Source organism: Bos grunniens, chromosome 26, assembly GCF_055505025.1.
Source record: "Bos grunniens cultivar Pamir isolate PY7600 chromosome 26, Bosgru_T2T1.0, whole genome shotgun sequence".
NCBI lineage: Eukaryota > Metazoa > Chordata > Mammalia > Artiodactyla > Bovidae > Bos > Bos grunniens.
In genome coordinates, this window is record NC_141190.1 from 23,870,789 (window position 1) to 23,884,871 (window position 14,083).

The 14,083-nt window shown below is 36.3% G+C and overlaps 1 protein-coding gene across 39 annotated transcripts in view; it reads right to left on the reverse strand.

The window, feature by feature from the left end:
• NT5C2 (5'-nucleotidase, cytosolic II) overlaps nt 1-14,083 on the reverse strand; it is a 148,675-nt gene that overhangs the window by 8,693 nt on the left and 125,899 nt on the right. For 9 of the 39 annotated variants that reach the window (XM_086377552.1, XM_086377518.1, XM_086377519.1 and 6 more), the window contains 8 exons: nt 11,772-11,832; nt 7,879-7,996; nt 6,508-6,603; nt 6,146-6,169; nt 2,506-2,597; nt 2,315-2,372; nt 1,203-1,296; nt 554-607 (listed from right to left, as the gene is read on the reverse strand). In XM_086377552.1, the coding sequence (XP_086233678.1) occupies nt 554-607; nt 1,203-1,262 (114 nt within the window). In that variant the 5' untranslated portion in view covers nt 1,263-1,296; nt 2,315-2,372; nt 2,506-2,597; ... (2 more) ...; nt 7,879-7,996; nt 11,772-11,832. Of the gene's footprint in view, nt 1-553; nt 608-1,202; nt 1,297-2,008; nt 2,234-2,314; nt 2,373-2,505; nt 2,598-6,145; nt 6,170-6,507; nt 6,604-7,878; nt 7,997-11,771; nt 11,833-14,083 lie in introns of all 39 variants that reach the window. The other 30 variants (XM_086377537.1, XM_086377531.1, XM_086377534.1 and 27 more) reach the window with 11 other exon arrangements.

The following is a 14,083-nucleotide window of genomic DNA, read 5'->3' on the forward strand; positions in this document are numbered from 1 at the left end:
AGTATTTTAAAGCTTTCCTCATTATTCCCAGTTGATAGGTTAAAGACAATTTAAATAACAGTCACACATGTATATTTTTTTTAGATGATCTAGCGCCATGGTTATGATTCAGAGTACACTAAGGTGTGACTTTTGGCTTTCTACTACTAACTGTATGAACTTGGGCAAATTACTTAATCCTGAGTCCCCAGTTTCTTCATCTCGAAACAGGAGGTAAGAAAAACTAACTCAGGGTTTTATGGAAGGTTAAATGGGATAATGAATGTAAACACTTAGCACAGTGATGTGTACACATTAACCACTCTAGCTGCTATTACTATAATTCGAGCTAAAAGGATAAATGAAATACTGGTCCTCTTTTCCTAATAAAAAAATAGGAAAAACAAACCCCATGCTCCACCTGAGAATACTTGGTGATTATACTTGGCATGTGTTAAACTGCCAAGACAAAGAAATATCTTCTTTTGTCCATTTCATTATAAATAAGCTTGTTAATTTCCCTAATAGGTAAAGGAAACTATCATGCAGATCTACTTTTCCCTTTACTACTTACATCTTTGACTACATACTTCTCAAGATTTTCAACTGTCTTTTCCTTAAGGGAACCCTAGAGAAAGAAAGAAAAAAAAAAGCAAGCAAGAAAAGAACAAAATCAATTTTTAAGTTTATTATAAAAACTGTGTCTACTACTAGCTTAAATGCACTTCTTAAATATTTCTAAAATTAAAATGGCAGATGTGATTTGCTGCAACTCTGCCTCCAAAGTGTATTTAAAATATAAATCAAAAGGAATTTCATATTTAATTCAGCACAATTTATAATAAATGTAAACATATTATTAATCAGTTAATGTTATCAGCCAAGCGGGAGGTATTTGGAAAAAACAAATGGACCATAATCATCCTGAAAGGATATGTCAAGTATAACCCTAACATTAAAATCTCTTCTAGTAAGTCTGGAAAATGCAAACTGAAATAAGATCTAGAAGCCAAGCACCACCACTGAGGAAAGACCAGCATTACCTCTGTAAGCCAGCCAGCCAAAGACAAGGACAAAAGTACTCTAGAGAGCTATCACTAGAGGCAAATCCCCCTTTTTTAACAGGTGAAAAACTCTGCTCTGTTTGCACTTGGAAAGTTAATGTCAGAGCATAAAAGACACATGCCAGGCAGTAAGCAGGTAAAGAAGCAGCTCCTAGGTACCTTGTAATGAACCCAGTCAACTGCGTCTCTTACATCCTGGAACATACTCCGGTAAGACATGAAGAGGTCCCCATCTTTAAATCCTGTTTCACAGCTACAGAAAGATGAAAAGAACATGACAGGGAATCCAAAGGAGGGTAAATAAAGGGAATACCAAACACTGCCCAGGGGACCCAAAGGTTCCTTTGTCACATAATAAAGGCTGTGTGGCTAATTCAGAAAATAATCACTCCCTAATGAAAATCCATTCTGACCATCAGAGATGACTATAGTGTTCAATGGAATATAGTAACTGTGAACAGATACAAAATGGTAGAAGAGTATGATGGAGGCTAAAAGGCTAGTGTTCCAAAAATAACAGGTTGTTTTATTCATCACTTGTAAGAAACAGGTTCCCATCAAAGAAACAAATTAAAATTGGTAATTTAGGTTCTCTCCACCCTGACTTTCTTGACACTGTTTCTAGGTACTAAGGTATTGTCTATTTTTTATATATCTTAGTGACTTAGTGCTCAACCAAATGTAGTGCCTTGAAGTGGGTAAGGCCTAAAGAGGATAAGAAGTTAGCAAACTCTGGCACATATGGCCAAACTTACAATTCCCCCTAGAAAGGAAAGGAAATCTTTTTCAAGACTTAAGCACATTTTTACTTCAGGGAGGATAAATAGTATCTTCCTCAATCAAATATTGCTGGGCCTGGGAATGAAACGAAATTACTACCCCTGAATGGCTCCTGGGTAGCTGCTGTGAAATGAGTTGGGGGGTTTTAGTGCAATTCTGCTTGGACAGATAATCATCACACAAACCTCCCACTCAGTTGTCACAATTAGCACCTCTGCTGGCCGTCTTCATTCCCAGGAGAAGCCAATCAGAAGTGGTCCCTTCCAAACATGGCTGCAGCACACTGGCAAGGAGAGGGCCGTGTGGGAGGTGAGAGCCTGCATGGAGCTGCTGGTGCTGTCCCATCTCTCAGGCTGGCAATGTAGCATCTCTCACTAGCACTAAATTCACTTCAGAAAAGCAGAAAAGACCTACAATGGCCAGTTCTCTAAAACCCTGTACATTAATTTTAAAAAATCAATTGGAAAAAGAAAATTATAGTACACACATACCTGGTATATCTGGGACAATTAGTAAAAAAATCTACTAGGCAGGCCAACAGGTAGGTCTCTGAAAAATGAAGAATAGATATTCATAAGCTATAAGTGAGATAATTAAAATCTGTTTATCTCCCTTGAGCAAAGACAAATGATCATGGAAAGAAGGGGAGACATCAGTATATGTAAGCATAGAATGAATCTACCTGGTAGGTTGAATAGTGTGTTCAGAATGTAAAATCTTTCAGTGTCATCTCGTTGAATAAATTTATTTGGATACTGCTCTCTAGTTTCTGGTCTGAAAGAAAAAAAAAATTAACTGACATTCAAAAATAATATAACTCATTCAAAAATTAATTCAAATATTTTGGTGGCTATATGCAAGGTGGGGTTCCAAATAAAACACATGGGAAACTCTGAAAATGAAGAGGCTCACTCACTGTTTCAGCCCCTAAAACATTCTCAGTCTGGCTAAGGGAGGGAGTCGCACACACAGACAACTGTACAGGTCCAAAACAGAACTGCCGCAAGAAAGGTGCAAAGAGCTATGAGAAAAAAGAGGAAGGGGAGACAGACCATTTCAACTTAATGGGTAGAGAAAACGGAATGCAGAGAGGAAAACCTAGGAAGAATCCATGAAAGTCATGGCATATGAGCTGATCCTTAAAACCTAAACAGCCCAATCCAGAAACTAGTCAGATTCAAGTGGAGAAAGGGGAACAAAAAAATAAAGCTAGAAAGATGAATTGAGGCAATCATGCTATTGTTTTTATACATTTTTCACCTGAGCTAAATTATAAAAGTATTAAATTAGTAGGAGTATTAGGATAAAATGGAAAAAGAAATGTGATGTGTTGCAAAAAACGGCTACAAATCTTTCCTATCCCTTAGTAGTGTGACTTTGCAGTTTCTCCAATTAAGAGGCACAGTCTCTCTCTCTCTATCCTTGAATACAGGCTTGAGTAACAGAAAACGGGATCCAAGAAGACTTGGAAAACACTTGTGCATTAGAGCCAGTGTACTCCTGCTGGAGAATCAAAGGCCCCATGCAGAAATGAGGTGCCCCTGCCAACAGGCTGCTCACTGTCAGACATGTGCATGAGGCCATTCAGAATTTTGACCTAAATCAAATGGCTGCTAGTTTAAGCCACTAAGTTTTGAAGTCATTTATTATACAGCAAGAACTAACCCCAGTCCATGGGGTTGCAAAGAGTCGCACATGACTGAGCGGCTGAACTGAAGAACTAACTGACACAGACACAGAGGCCTGGGAAACCAGTTAGGGGTTCCTGCAGGAGGCCAGCTGAAAGCATGAGGGGCATGGGCACATCCTAGAGTGGGCGCAAAGGAAACTAAAGAGAAGAATTACTCAAGAGGGACTGCCAAGGTACAAAGAACAGGCAACTGAACAGATGTGGTAGACGAGGGACACAGGGCCAAAGATGATAATTCTTACACTAAGGTGTCTCTGAGAGGGTGGTGGTAACATTAACTGAAACATAAAAACTAGATAAAATACAAGAGGAGTTTTATTTTGGATATGTTAATCTGGAAGTAAACATTTTTATAGGCAATTAGAAACAAAGGTCAAGAACTTAAAACAGAGATTCAAATTTGAGAGGTTGCTGTGATCATCTACACACAGGTTAACAGGTGCAGTCAGGTGGACTATTAGAGCAGAAGAGGCCACCTGAGTGTAGAGAAAAAAGAGAAGACTGTGTCGAGGGCCACAGCGAACATTCAGAGTTTAAAAGAAAAAGCCAGTGAAACAAACAGAAATTGTTAAAGATGCATGAGAACCTTGAAGAGTGAAATAAAACACTGCAAGAAGAGGAAGGGGATAGTACTAATTATTACAGAGAAAACAAAAAGGAGAAAAACGAAAATATAAAAATGCACAGTCCTCACAATGAATATATGAAGATTAACCAATTTAAATAAAGGACATCAAATTTAAATTTCATACTCAGGATAACTTGGGTAATGTTTGTTAACTACAAATGTCATACACTCTACTTAGGAATATAAAATCACATTGGTTCCCTGTCCTAGTCAGCATTCTGAAGTAAGAGTTCCCAATGAAGAATAACTTTGTGGAATATCGTATCTTCTAGCCTTCCAAGATTTTCTGTAATGAAAATTAAAGCAGAAAGGAATAGTAATGATATACTTTCCTCAGTTAGGTTAGGTAAGATGACATTGTCCTCTTAAATATCTTTCCCTATTCCCTTCATCATTTAAGAGTAATTCCTTTACATAGGAAACTTAATCATTAGGCAATTAGAACCCAAACTGACTTATAAATACAGTTAGCAATTACATTTTGTTTAAGTGTCAAGTTATGCTAGTATACCTTTAAAATGAAAACTGACTCACGGAGAGGTAATATATTATAAAAGAAGGGATGCTAGACTTAGAGTTAGGAAGAAAACAGAGTTCAGTATTGCTAACTATCTGTGACCCACAGAATAAAGATTTGACCTCAACATTATCCTAACCTAAAACTTTAAAAGCCTTTATTTTACTATTGCCTGAAAAGAGGTTCCAACTCACAGGCAAGGCATGTAAGGTGATGTTTGGTGGAGCCATAATTTTTCTTCCAACTTTGTTTACCACTGTATTTCAATAATTATCTCCGCTTCCCTCCATCTTCATTCTGGCCTTCTCCATGGGCTTTCTAAAGACTGTACAGTGCTAAGTACTGTTTGAATGATTCTGCATGTAACTCATAAATGATTTATTTCTGAAACAATATTAAATACATTTCCAAAGAAAATTTTATTGGCTTCTCTGGGGGGAAGAAAGGTCTGTAGATCTTGAGTTAGTAAATCTAATTGTAATTCTAACATATGGAACTGCTTCTCTTTCTTTTCTTCTCTATCTCCCACCCAATAACACAAAAATCCCTCTTCAGGAATTCATAAATAGAACCTTGGTTCATCATCATTGGGATTCTGCATTATAGTGACAATATCCATACATAAAAGAGTCTGGGTTTCTAGTACTATCTGCAGTCACTTCACCTTCTAAATCCTGCCTTTTGATATTCATGAACTTGAACAAATCCCTCAGAGAGAAATGGTGAAAGAAAGGTAGATATAACTACTGGTCTAATCAGATGTGTCAAAGTAGGATGTTTATTTCATACTGTTCTCATAGTGTATACCTGGAAATCACTGAGCCTGTATAATGCCAGCTGAAGACTTAACGGATGATTCAATTCCAAACAGGGCATGATGGTTACCTCAGATTTAAAGGAGACTCTGGCACAGTTTCAGTTAGTGTCTCGTATCACAAAAAAGTATTTACCAAAAAGACATTGTTTATTTAACAAATTTCAGTGTAGACTGTGTGGTTTTTACTACTTTGCTATTGAAAATAAATAATAGACTGATACTTAACCCATATTGGTTTTAAGAGTTGTTCTGACCCTAATAGTGTCAATGGTAAATTAAGTGGTATAATAGTAGAGAAAATGTATAACTGTAAAGCCACAATTACAGAAATTGTCAAACTGGGGTATTGTGATTTTCAAAGAAAAAATTTGAGATGTTTCACAAACGACACTAGACACTAAATTTTATCTGCTGTTTATTACTAGGGTGGAGAGTCCAAATTAGTAAGAATAGTGGAAATATGCTAATTATGAAAATAAAACTTATCCTTATTTGTTTCAAATAGTACCACTCTGTATTCATTTTAACCCCATGTTTAAAAAATTTAACCACATGATCAAATACCTGAAGGTATATATTAGAATTTAAAAATTAATGTATTAGCTATTAAAAATCTTACTCATTTACATTGCTGTAGTTTTAAATTTTTTAAAGCACTTTATGTACATACCTCTTTTGAGCAGCTACCTGAGAACTGTATTAAAAAGGAGAAAATAAAAATCTTAGAATTTCAAATAAGTCAAAGCCACTACAATTTTTTGGGCAAGTTTCAAGATTAGCTTTGTTGGATGCTATATAATTTTAGAAGGCACTTAATTTAAACAAAATGTAACTATATTTATACATCAGTTTGGGTCCTAGCTGTCAAAAAAATAAGTATTCTTATGTAAAGGAATTGCTCTTTAATAATGAGGAAATAAGAAAGTATATTATACTGGGGAAGATAATGTCATCTTCATATTGTTTGACTATAAAAACACTAGAGAAAAAAAAAAAAACACTAGAAAGAGGTTAAAGGTTCTTTGTACTCACCCCCTTATGAAGTTAAATCCATGTGCACAGACCAAGAGGTTTCCATAGGCATCAACTTTCAAAAGATTTCCATACAGTGTATCAAATACTAGTCCCCTATGTGAAAATGAAGATATCACCAATCATACAAAGTAATAAAGGCAATGATCTAATGTAGTATTTACTCAATCACCACAAACCAACCTTTATCTTATTCAAGTTTTATGGTGGCTCAAGTATGTACCCAAAAATACAACCCTAGAGGGTAAAGTAAGTGAATAAAATCTTAATAACGAATTCCAGAGCAACTAACAAATACTTAACTCTGTCCAGATGAATAATCACAACTGTTTTGTGTGAGAGAGCTTAATCAAACAAGGTGTAAACAATAATTTCTCTGAATACAGCTGGTTCTGCTCTAAAACAGAGCTTATTTTTATTCCCTTGGACAACTGAGCTGGCTTCTATTTCCCTCTATTAGACATTTCTCGCACCGCCTGAGGTGGCCTGCGGTTCCCCTCGGACGGAAGTGCGTTCCGCTGCCCGGTGAGAAGTGAAGAATCCTTCCCAAGCCCACCTGTCCAGTCCGTCGTATCTCGCCCCAGGACTTTTGTGAGAAATGCTGTGAGCCTGGCGGGCTACAGTCCATGGGGTTGCAAAGAGTCAGACACGACTAAGCACCTAAGCACACATGGGACATATATGACGGCATCTCAAAATAAGCCTCAGTTTAACCTCAAATCTTTCTTATCAAATCCAGAATGCAAACTGCCAATAAGGCTCCTGATTACCAAGTTAAATATATTAGTAAAACATGCTATTAGCAAAACAAAATATATTAGCAAAACTCCAACAGCGTAAGGGAGGAGCATCTGCAATTACTGACCATCAGTTTTAATAATCCCTTTTCTCATAAATTTGTTGTTGTTGTTTAGTTACTACATTGAGTCCAACTCTTTCGCAACCCCATGGACTGCAGCCCACCAGGCTCCTGGGCTCATGAGATTTTCCAAGCAAGAATACTTGAGTGGATTGCCATTTCCTTCTACAGGGGATGTTCCCAACCCAGGGATGGTACCTGAGTCTCCCGCATTGGCAGGCGGATTCTTTACCACTGAGCCACCAGGGAGGCCCTTCTCATAAATGGACCTTCTTTAACAGCAATGAACTAAGTTCAAAGTTCCAATCAGGAACACAAAAGATATGGTGTACATAAAAGGTTCATGGTAATTTCAGAAAACCAACCAAAAAGCCCCAAAGACCTTTTGATGTTTTGTTGCATCTTTTTGTTTGTTTGTCCGGGGGATGGCATTGGTTAGGGACACATTTGGAATTATTAATTTGGGGGACAAAATGATGGGTTTTAATCCAAAAATAATCTTGAAAAATTACCTGGTAGGGAATGTAGAGTCATATGCAAAGCTGAGAAGTTCCTGAGGATAGCCAATAGAAACTAATCTCTCCACAGTAAGCTCAAAGCCAAGGGACTCATACTCCGGGGACTTGTACACTGCACAAAGAGGAGGTTCTCATTAAAACACAGCCAATTAAAATGGAAGGCAAACGAGCGAATTTCTACTTTCCCAATTCCTCTCTCCTACTAATTTGCCATTTTTCTTCTTTTCCTTCAAACTCCATGTTTTGTACTGCCCCAAGTAATCGCAGAACTGTTAGTCCGTGGAAACAGGTCATGTTATGATAGGAGAAGCAGCAACAAGATGAATTATCGGCATTTCAGGTTTTTTCATTCTTAGGAAACCTAATCCAATCATTTTTTCCTTTTTATTCTCTTATGCCCACAATCTAAAGGTGGGGAGCGGGGAACGTAATATGCACAGCTGTGGTATTAACCATGGGAGTGTAATTAATATAAAACTAGATAGAGAGGTCTATATAAGTTGAAGTCCTCACTGATGTACATGACTGGTATAGGAATCCTTTGAAACTATATTTTTTAAAAAAGACTAGTCTATTTTTAGAATTACTATCTGTTTTAGGAGTTGCCTTAAACTCCAACCAGCATAATTCTATTTGTTAGGACTTACGTGTTTTCTTTATCAGTCCTAACAATGTCATAGCCATCAAAATTGCATTTTACAAATTATTAGTGCTAAGACAACCAAAAAAGATATGTCTAAGACAGGGATGTCTGAATATGAATTGGGAATCAGACATTGAAGAATTATAACTCATTTTATGAGACCTGATTATGGAAGAATGAATATGTGCACGTATATATAAAAAATATATATTAATGTTATATATATACACTCCTTATCTGCTAGAGAACAATGAGATTTTTATAGGTGAAGTAAAATAGGAATATGGGAGTTTCTCTCAAATATAATGTATGTCTGAAGTTTTCTATAATGAAAAACCTTTTCAGAATCATCACAGTTCAGTATAAAGAAAATGTTGCTCCTTTAAACAGCTTTCTTCCAAAATAAAAGATGTAGGTAGACATTCTTCCATCAGTTTTCTAGGAGCAGGTAAGCCATTTTAAAAATTTAAAAATAAAAAACACCTGTGATCTTGCTAACTGCCAAATTAGGCCCAAAAAGCTCCCCAAACATCCTATTCTTATGTCTTATAACAATGAAGCTATTACTATAGTTCTTCTATCTACAATTAACATATAGCCTATGGCTCAAATGGACTCTTCACTGTAATTAGTCTGCCTATCCAAGTTAGAGCTAATATTTTAATGAGTATGATTCAACTTTCCCTTTCCGAAAACAATCCTTTAGAATATTTCCGGAAATACATAAAATGGTAATACTGGTTGCCTCCAGAAGGGAGCTGAGCAGCTAAGAGGAGAGGAAAGAAGACTTTCGTGTACCTTCTTCTATACCTTTAAAACTTGCAATATGTTAATATATTTATCTATCCTTTTTAAATTGAAATTTTTAAAAACAAGGTGAGCTTTCAATAAACATTTGTCATATTAAAAAGCCTACAAATTTTAAGGTCCTTTAGGAGATGCTTAAGCCTCAGCTCACCAGAAAAATGCCAAAAGAAGCTGTCATTTCTTCTGTGGAATGATGATTTCATGCTAATGCTAACTCTGGCTAACACTTTCAAAACTGGCTGCATTTTTCTCCTCCTCTCAATTCCAGCGCCATCCTCACCCATCCCTCCCACAAAAAACTTTTTAAATCCTCAGGCATCGAAGATGCACACTGTTGTAAAGGAAGTGCTATGTATATATACATGCAAGCAGAACCAGAGCTGGTGTATTATCATAAAAACTAGGAAAGCATGGTATCCATTGATGTCAATTGGAATTATTTTGAGAATATAAAATAAAATCTCACCCCTCGTGCTTCCGCCTCAACTGAAAGTAAATTTCATTTTAACAAAATTTTCACAAAACAAAGATTACTTCTCAATCCTATCAAAGCCCCACTTACTTCAAACAACATTTTATTTAATGGAACAAAATTCCTGAATAGCAAAGTCATTTGGATAATCCACTGACACTTATTCTCATAGGATTTGGCCCATATAAAATGCTTTCAATTATTAAATTTTCATAAAGATAATTTGCTGGATATACCTTAAGAATGAGAGACAGAAACAAAAGTTAATCATCCCCACTGATTACCTCTAAATGAACAATTTTCCTTAGTTAGAGAAGTGATGAATAAGTAATATTCATTAAAATCTATTTCTATGAGGCAATTTGGACTGAAACCCAAATCAATTTATTGAGAATTTCTACTGAAAAAAAATGTGGGAGGCTAGAGAACACAATTTCCCATTTTGCCACCATAATGAACAGAATAGCAGAAACTAAACACTATACTCCTGTCACATCTGTGTTTATTCCAGGCAGAACTTCCAAATGATTGTCTAGAAATTCCACCTACTAAAGTAAATACTTCAAATTTCCTTTCTCTCAATGAGTTTAGGATGCTTCCAAAAAATACACTGTGTTTTCCCCAATTGCTTTTAAAGTTGCATGACAAGTACAAACATCAGCTGAAGCCAGAATTTAGGTTTTCCTGAGTCTCATCCAAAGCTTTTCATGGTGGCATATAGTGCCACTGTTAAAAATGAATTTCTAGACTGCGCAGGCCATGGAAGTTTAGGCTTGGGTGTTGAAACACACTACTCTCCCTCCAGTTTCTTTCAACTAGTCCAAAAAAAAAACGGTTCTACTCACAGATGGGAATGGATTTAGCAAAGAGAGTCCAAGTTCCACTCTGACAACACTATCTATTTCACTAAGCTCTATGTTAATCAGTAAGACCTACAAGCTATTGACATTTTCTCATAAGCTTCCTGGATAATCATTTCAGTAATACAAACTCCCGGGTCATTAAATCATCTGCTAGAGAACTATACACTACAACCAGGGCTGGAGAAGCAGAACTGCAGCTGCACAGAGCATGAAATCCAGATGTTTGGTTCTAAGTGTCCCCAGAGGATAATTACAATCTGTTCTGACCTGGTGGCAAAAATTACTACTCTTGAAGCCTACATAGTACCATCATGCCTCAAATGAATAAATAAATGAAAAGCAAAATTCCTTTTTCAGTCAACCAGGCACTTCAAAGCCAGCCTTGACATCTGTGGGTAACCATGTGTATCACCTCAGCCTTAGAGCTCTATATGCCTCTCCACAGCTGCAAAGGCTCTAATTTCAATTCCTCTGGCAAAACTGGCAAGTAAATGATGCACAGCTTCAAACTCAGTTCTTATAACTTGACTTTCCAAAACACAGCCAATAGCTTCAGGCGTAAACACAGCCTTACACATGCATTGCTTATTTCTTCTTCAAGAAGGTCCTCAGGCCTATCCTAATTTACCCAATATCCAGAGACAAAGGAAGAGGTTATTTTAAGGGCCAGAGTCCAAAAAAGAGGCCTGCTTCAGGCACCAGGGCAGCACACAGTGTTCTCAGGTTACGTAACCAGACTATAAAGAGAACAACGAAAGCTTTGAGAGCTGAAGCTACTGAGAACATTTGAAGATATTCTTTACTCCATAATCTGCGAGAGAGAAAAACAGTTCTTCCAAAAGTATCAACTGCCTGTTGTGGGGATGAAAGCTGCGGGCTCTCTTTTGAGTAGATTTTGTTCATATTTTAAGATACAATGAGGAGACAGTCCCTTTGGATGAGCCGAAAACTTTCTGCAGGGAAGTCGGGAACTCTCATGCACTCTTTACCTTTGCCACCAAGACACACTGTGTGACAGTTTAGAGATTTTAGAAAAAAGGAAGGGCAAACCTCTACAGAGGTTCCAGCCTAGCAGAATGCTGCTGCCAAAATGAGAACTCACATGAGGCAGACGCAGACGCAGAGTGTGTCACTCCAGTCTTGAAGGAGTTACACTGGCTCTCCTGTTAAAAAACAAAACAAAGCAACAAAACAAAACAAAAACAAAAACTGGTTTTAAAACTGTTGTGATGGGCTGGAACAGAGAGATACCATTTGGAAATTGGTATTAATAGGAGTTACTACCTCCTATTTAGAAGCCTCTGACCATCACTAAAATTCATCTAATTAGCTATAACAAGAGAATTGAAGATAAGCTTAAGTATTATACATTATTTAACTTTTCTTATACCCTAAGCCTAGAATACAAGCCTGATCCTGAAATGTTAAAGTCAAAAGACAAATAGAAAAATAAATTTCTGTTGTCTTAGTTTATTTTTCTGCTACATTTCAGGTTTATATGCCAAAACTGAATGCAACTGGTAAACAGTTTAAAATTGAACTACAGTAGGTGAAACAGACTAATAAACAATACAAGAATAAACCAGAGCAGTCTCATCTCACTTTTAAGTGCTCATTTAAACAAAGTCTACTTGTACCTAACATCCCACTTTTCTACCCTTCCAGCACCTAAATTTGTAATCTTGATACAGGTAAGAACCAACTTCCCCTATTAAAAATCTAACTTGATGTCCAAATATGGAACAGAAGGGAAATTTTTTTGGATTCTGTGAATGGATATTTGCCATTGGTAAATGGAGTCATATTATTCTATTTTTTAAAAGTTAAAGAAACTACCTAGTCTAGTAAAATAACTGACTTGAAGATATGTAAATCCTTTCAAGATATTGATAAATTTAGGATATGAATTATGTTTAAGTTATAGGGTGTCATCTTCCCTAGAGACATCTAGGTTTTTGAAAACATATGGTTAGATTCCTCCAACTTCTGTATTTTTTGTAAAAGGGAGACGGTACTAATTGGAAGAGCAAAATGACCAAATACAATGTTGAAAATTTCTAAAACTATTACAACTAGGAGAAACAAATACTACTAATCATACTATGAAAAGCAAAAATCCAACACAACTACTCAAGAACAGTTATTTGCTTTTATACTATAAATGTGATCAACATCAACATTCTTTATTTAGGCTACAAGAACTTGGTTCTCTGAGCTAACTAGGAAAGGTAATAATTTACATTTTCATTAAGGAAACTTTAAATTAAATCTATCCATTCTCATATAAACAAATACCAGAGCCTTTTCTATTTTTCACAACTATCTGAAAACCCCAACACGCTATCATAGACAGTCAAAAATTTTCTAACCTATGAGATCACAAATGATCTTAAAAAAAATGAAAAATTATAAAAACTACCTCAATTTTAAAGTACCTAAAATCCAAAAGCTAGGTACCATTCAACATTTTCAGTAATACAAAATAAAACCAACTCCGACATGGCTAAATATGTAAGTAAGTGAACAAGTAGAGTCTGAAAGACTGTCAATCTCAATTCATTGCCAATGCAAAATTAAATGGTAATTAAAAGATTTATTTGTTTAAAAAGTTATTAAGAAATTAAAAGACTATTTATTTTAAAATAAAATGAAAAAAATTACCTAACTCAAATTTTCCCCTCTGAGAACCTATATGCTTAGTATGAATGTGTACTTAGACTATATTTTTCATTTTAAAACAGGAAAACTGGCATTTTTTGAAATAATAACTTTAAACACCCTCTTTAACCAAAGAAGATGCTTGTTAATTTTTTTAAAAAAGAGACAAATAGCTAGTATATAATTTTTCCCTCAAGTAAGAATAGATCATCACACTCAAATGCCTGTACCTGAAGTTAGAAGAATGTAACAGACATCTGTATGCTTACTGTATACAGCTATTAGATGCTGTGAACAGAAAACAAAAGAATTCATAATCTTAGGCCTGAAGGAGATCACAGTGTACCACAATTGGATTTTTATAATGAATTTTAGAAGATCTACAACACAATGTGACTAAGGAGGTACAGAAGGACAGAAACGGAGCCAATCAGCCCAGTCCAGGAAGTCTTCTTTAAAAAAATATGTGTGATTTACTCAGGCTTATATGGATAATTCATTTTTATAACCAGTACCTCAGTTCAGTTCAGTTCAGTCGCTCAGTCGTGTCCGACTCTTTGCGGACCCATGAATCGCAGCACGCCAGGCCTCCCTGTCCATCACCAACTCCTGGAGTTCACTCAAACTCACGTCCATCGAGTCAGTGATGCCATCCAGCCATCTCATCCTCTGTTGTCCCCTTCTCCTCCTGCCCCCAATTCCTCCCAGCATCCGAGTCTTTTCCAATGAGTCAACTCTTCGCATGAGGTGGCCCAA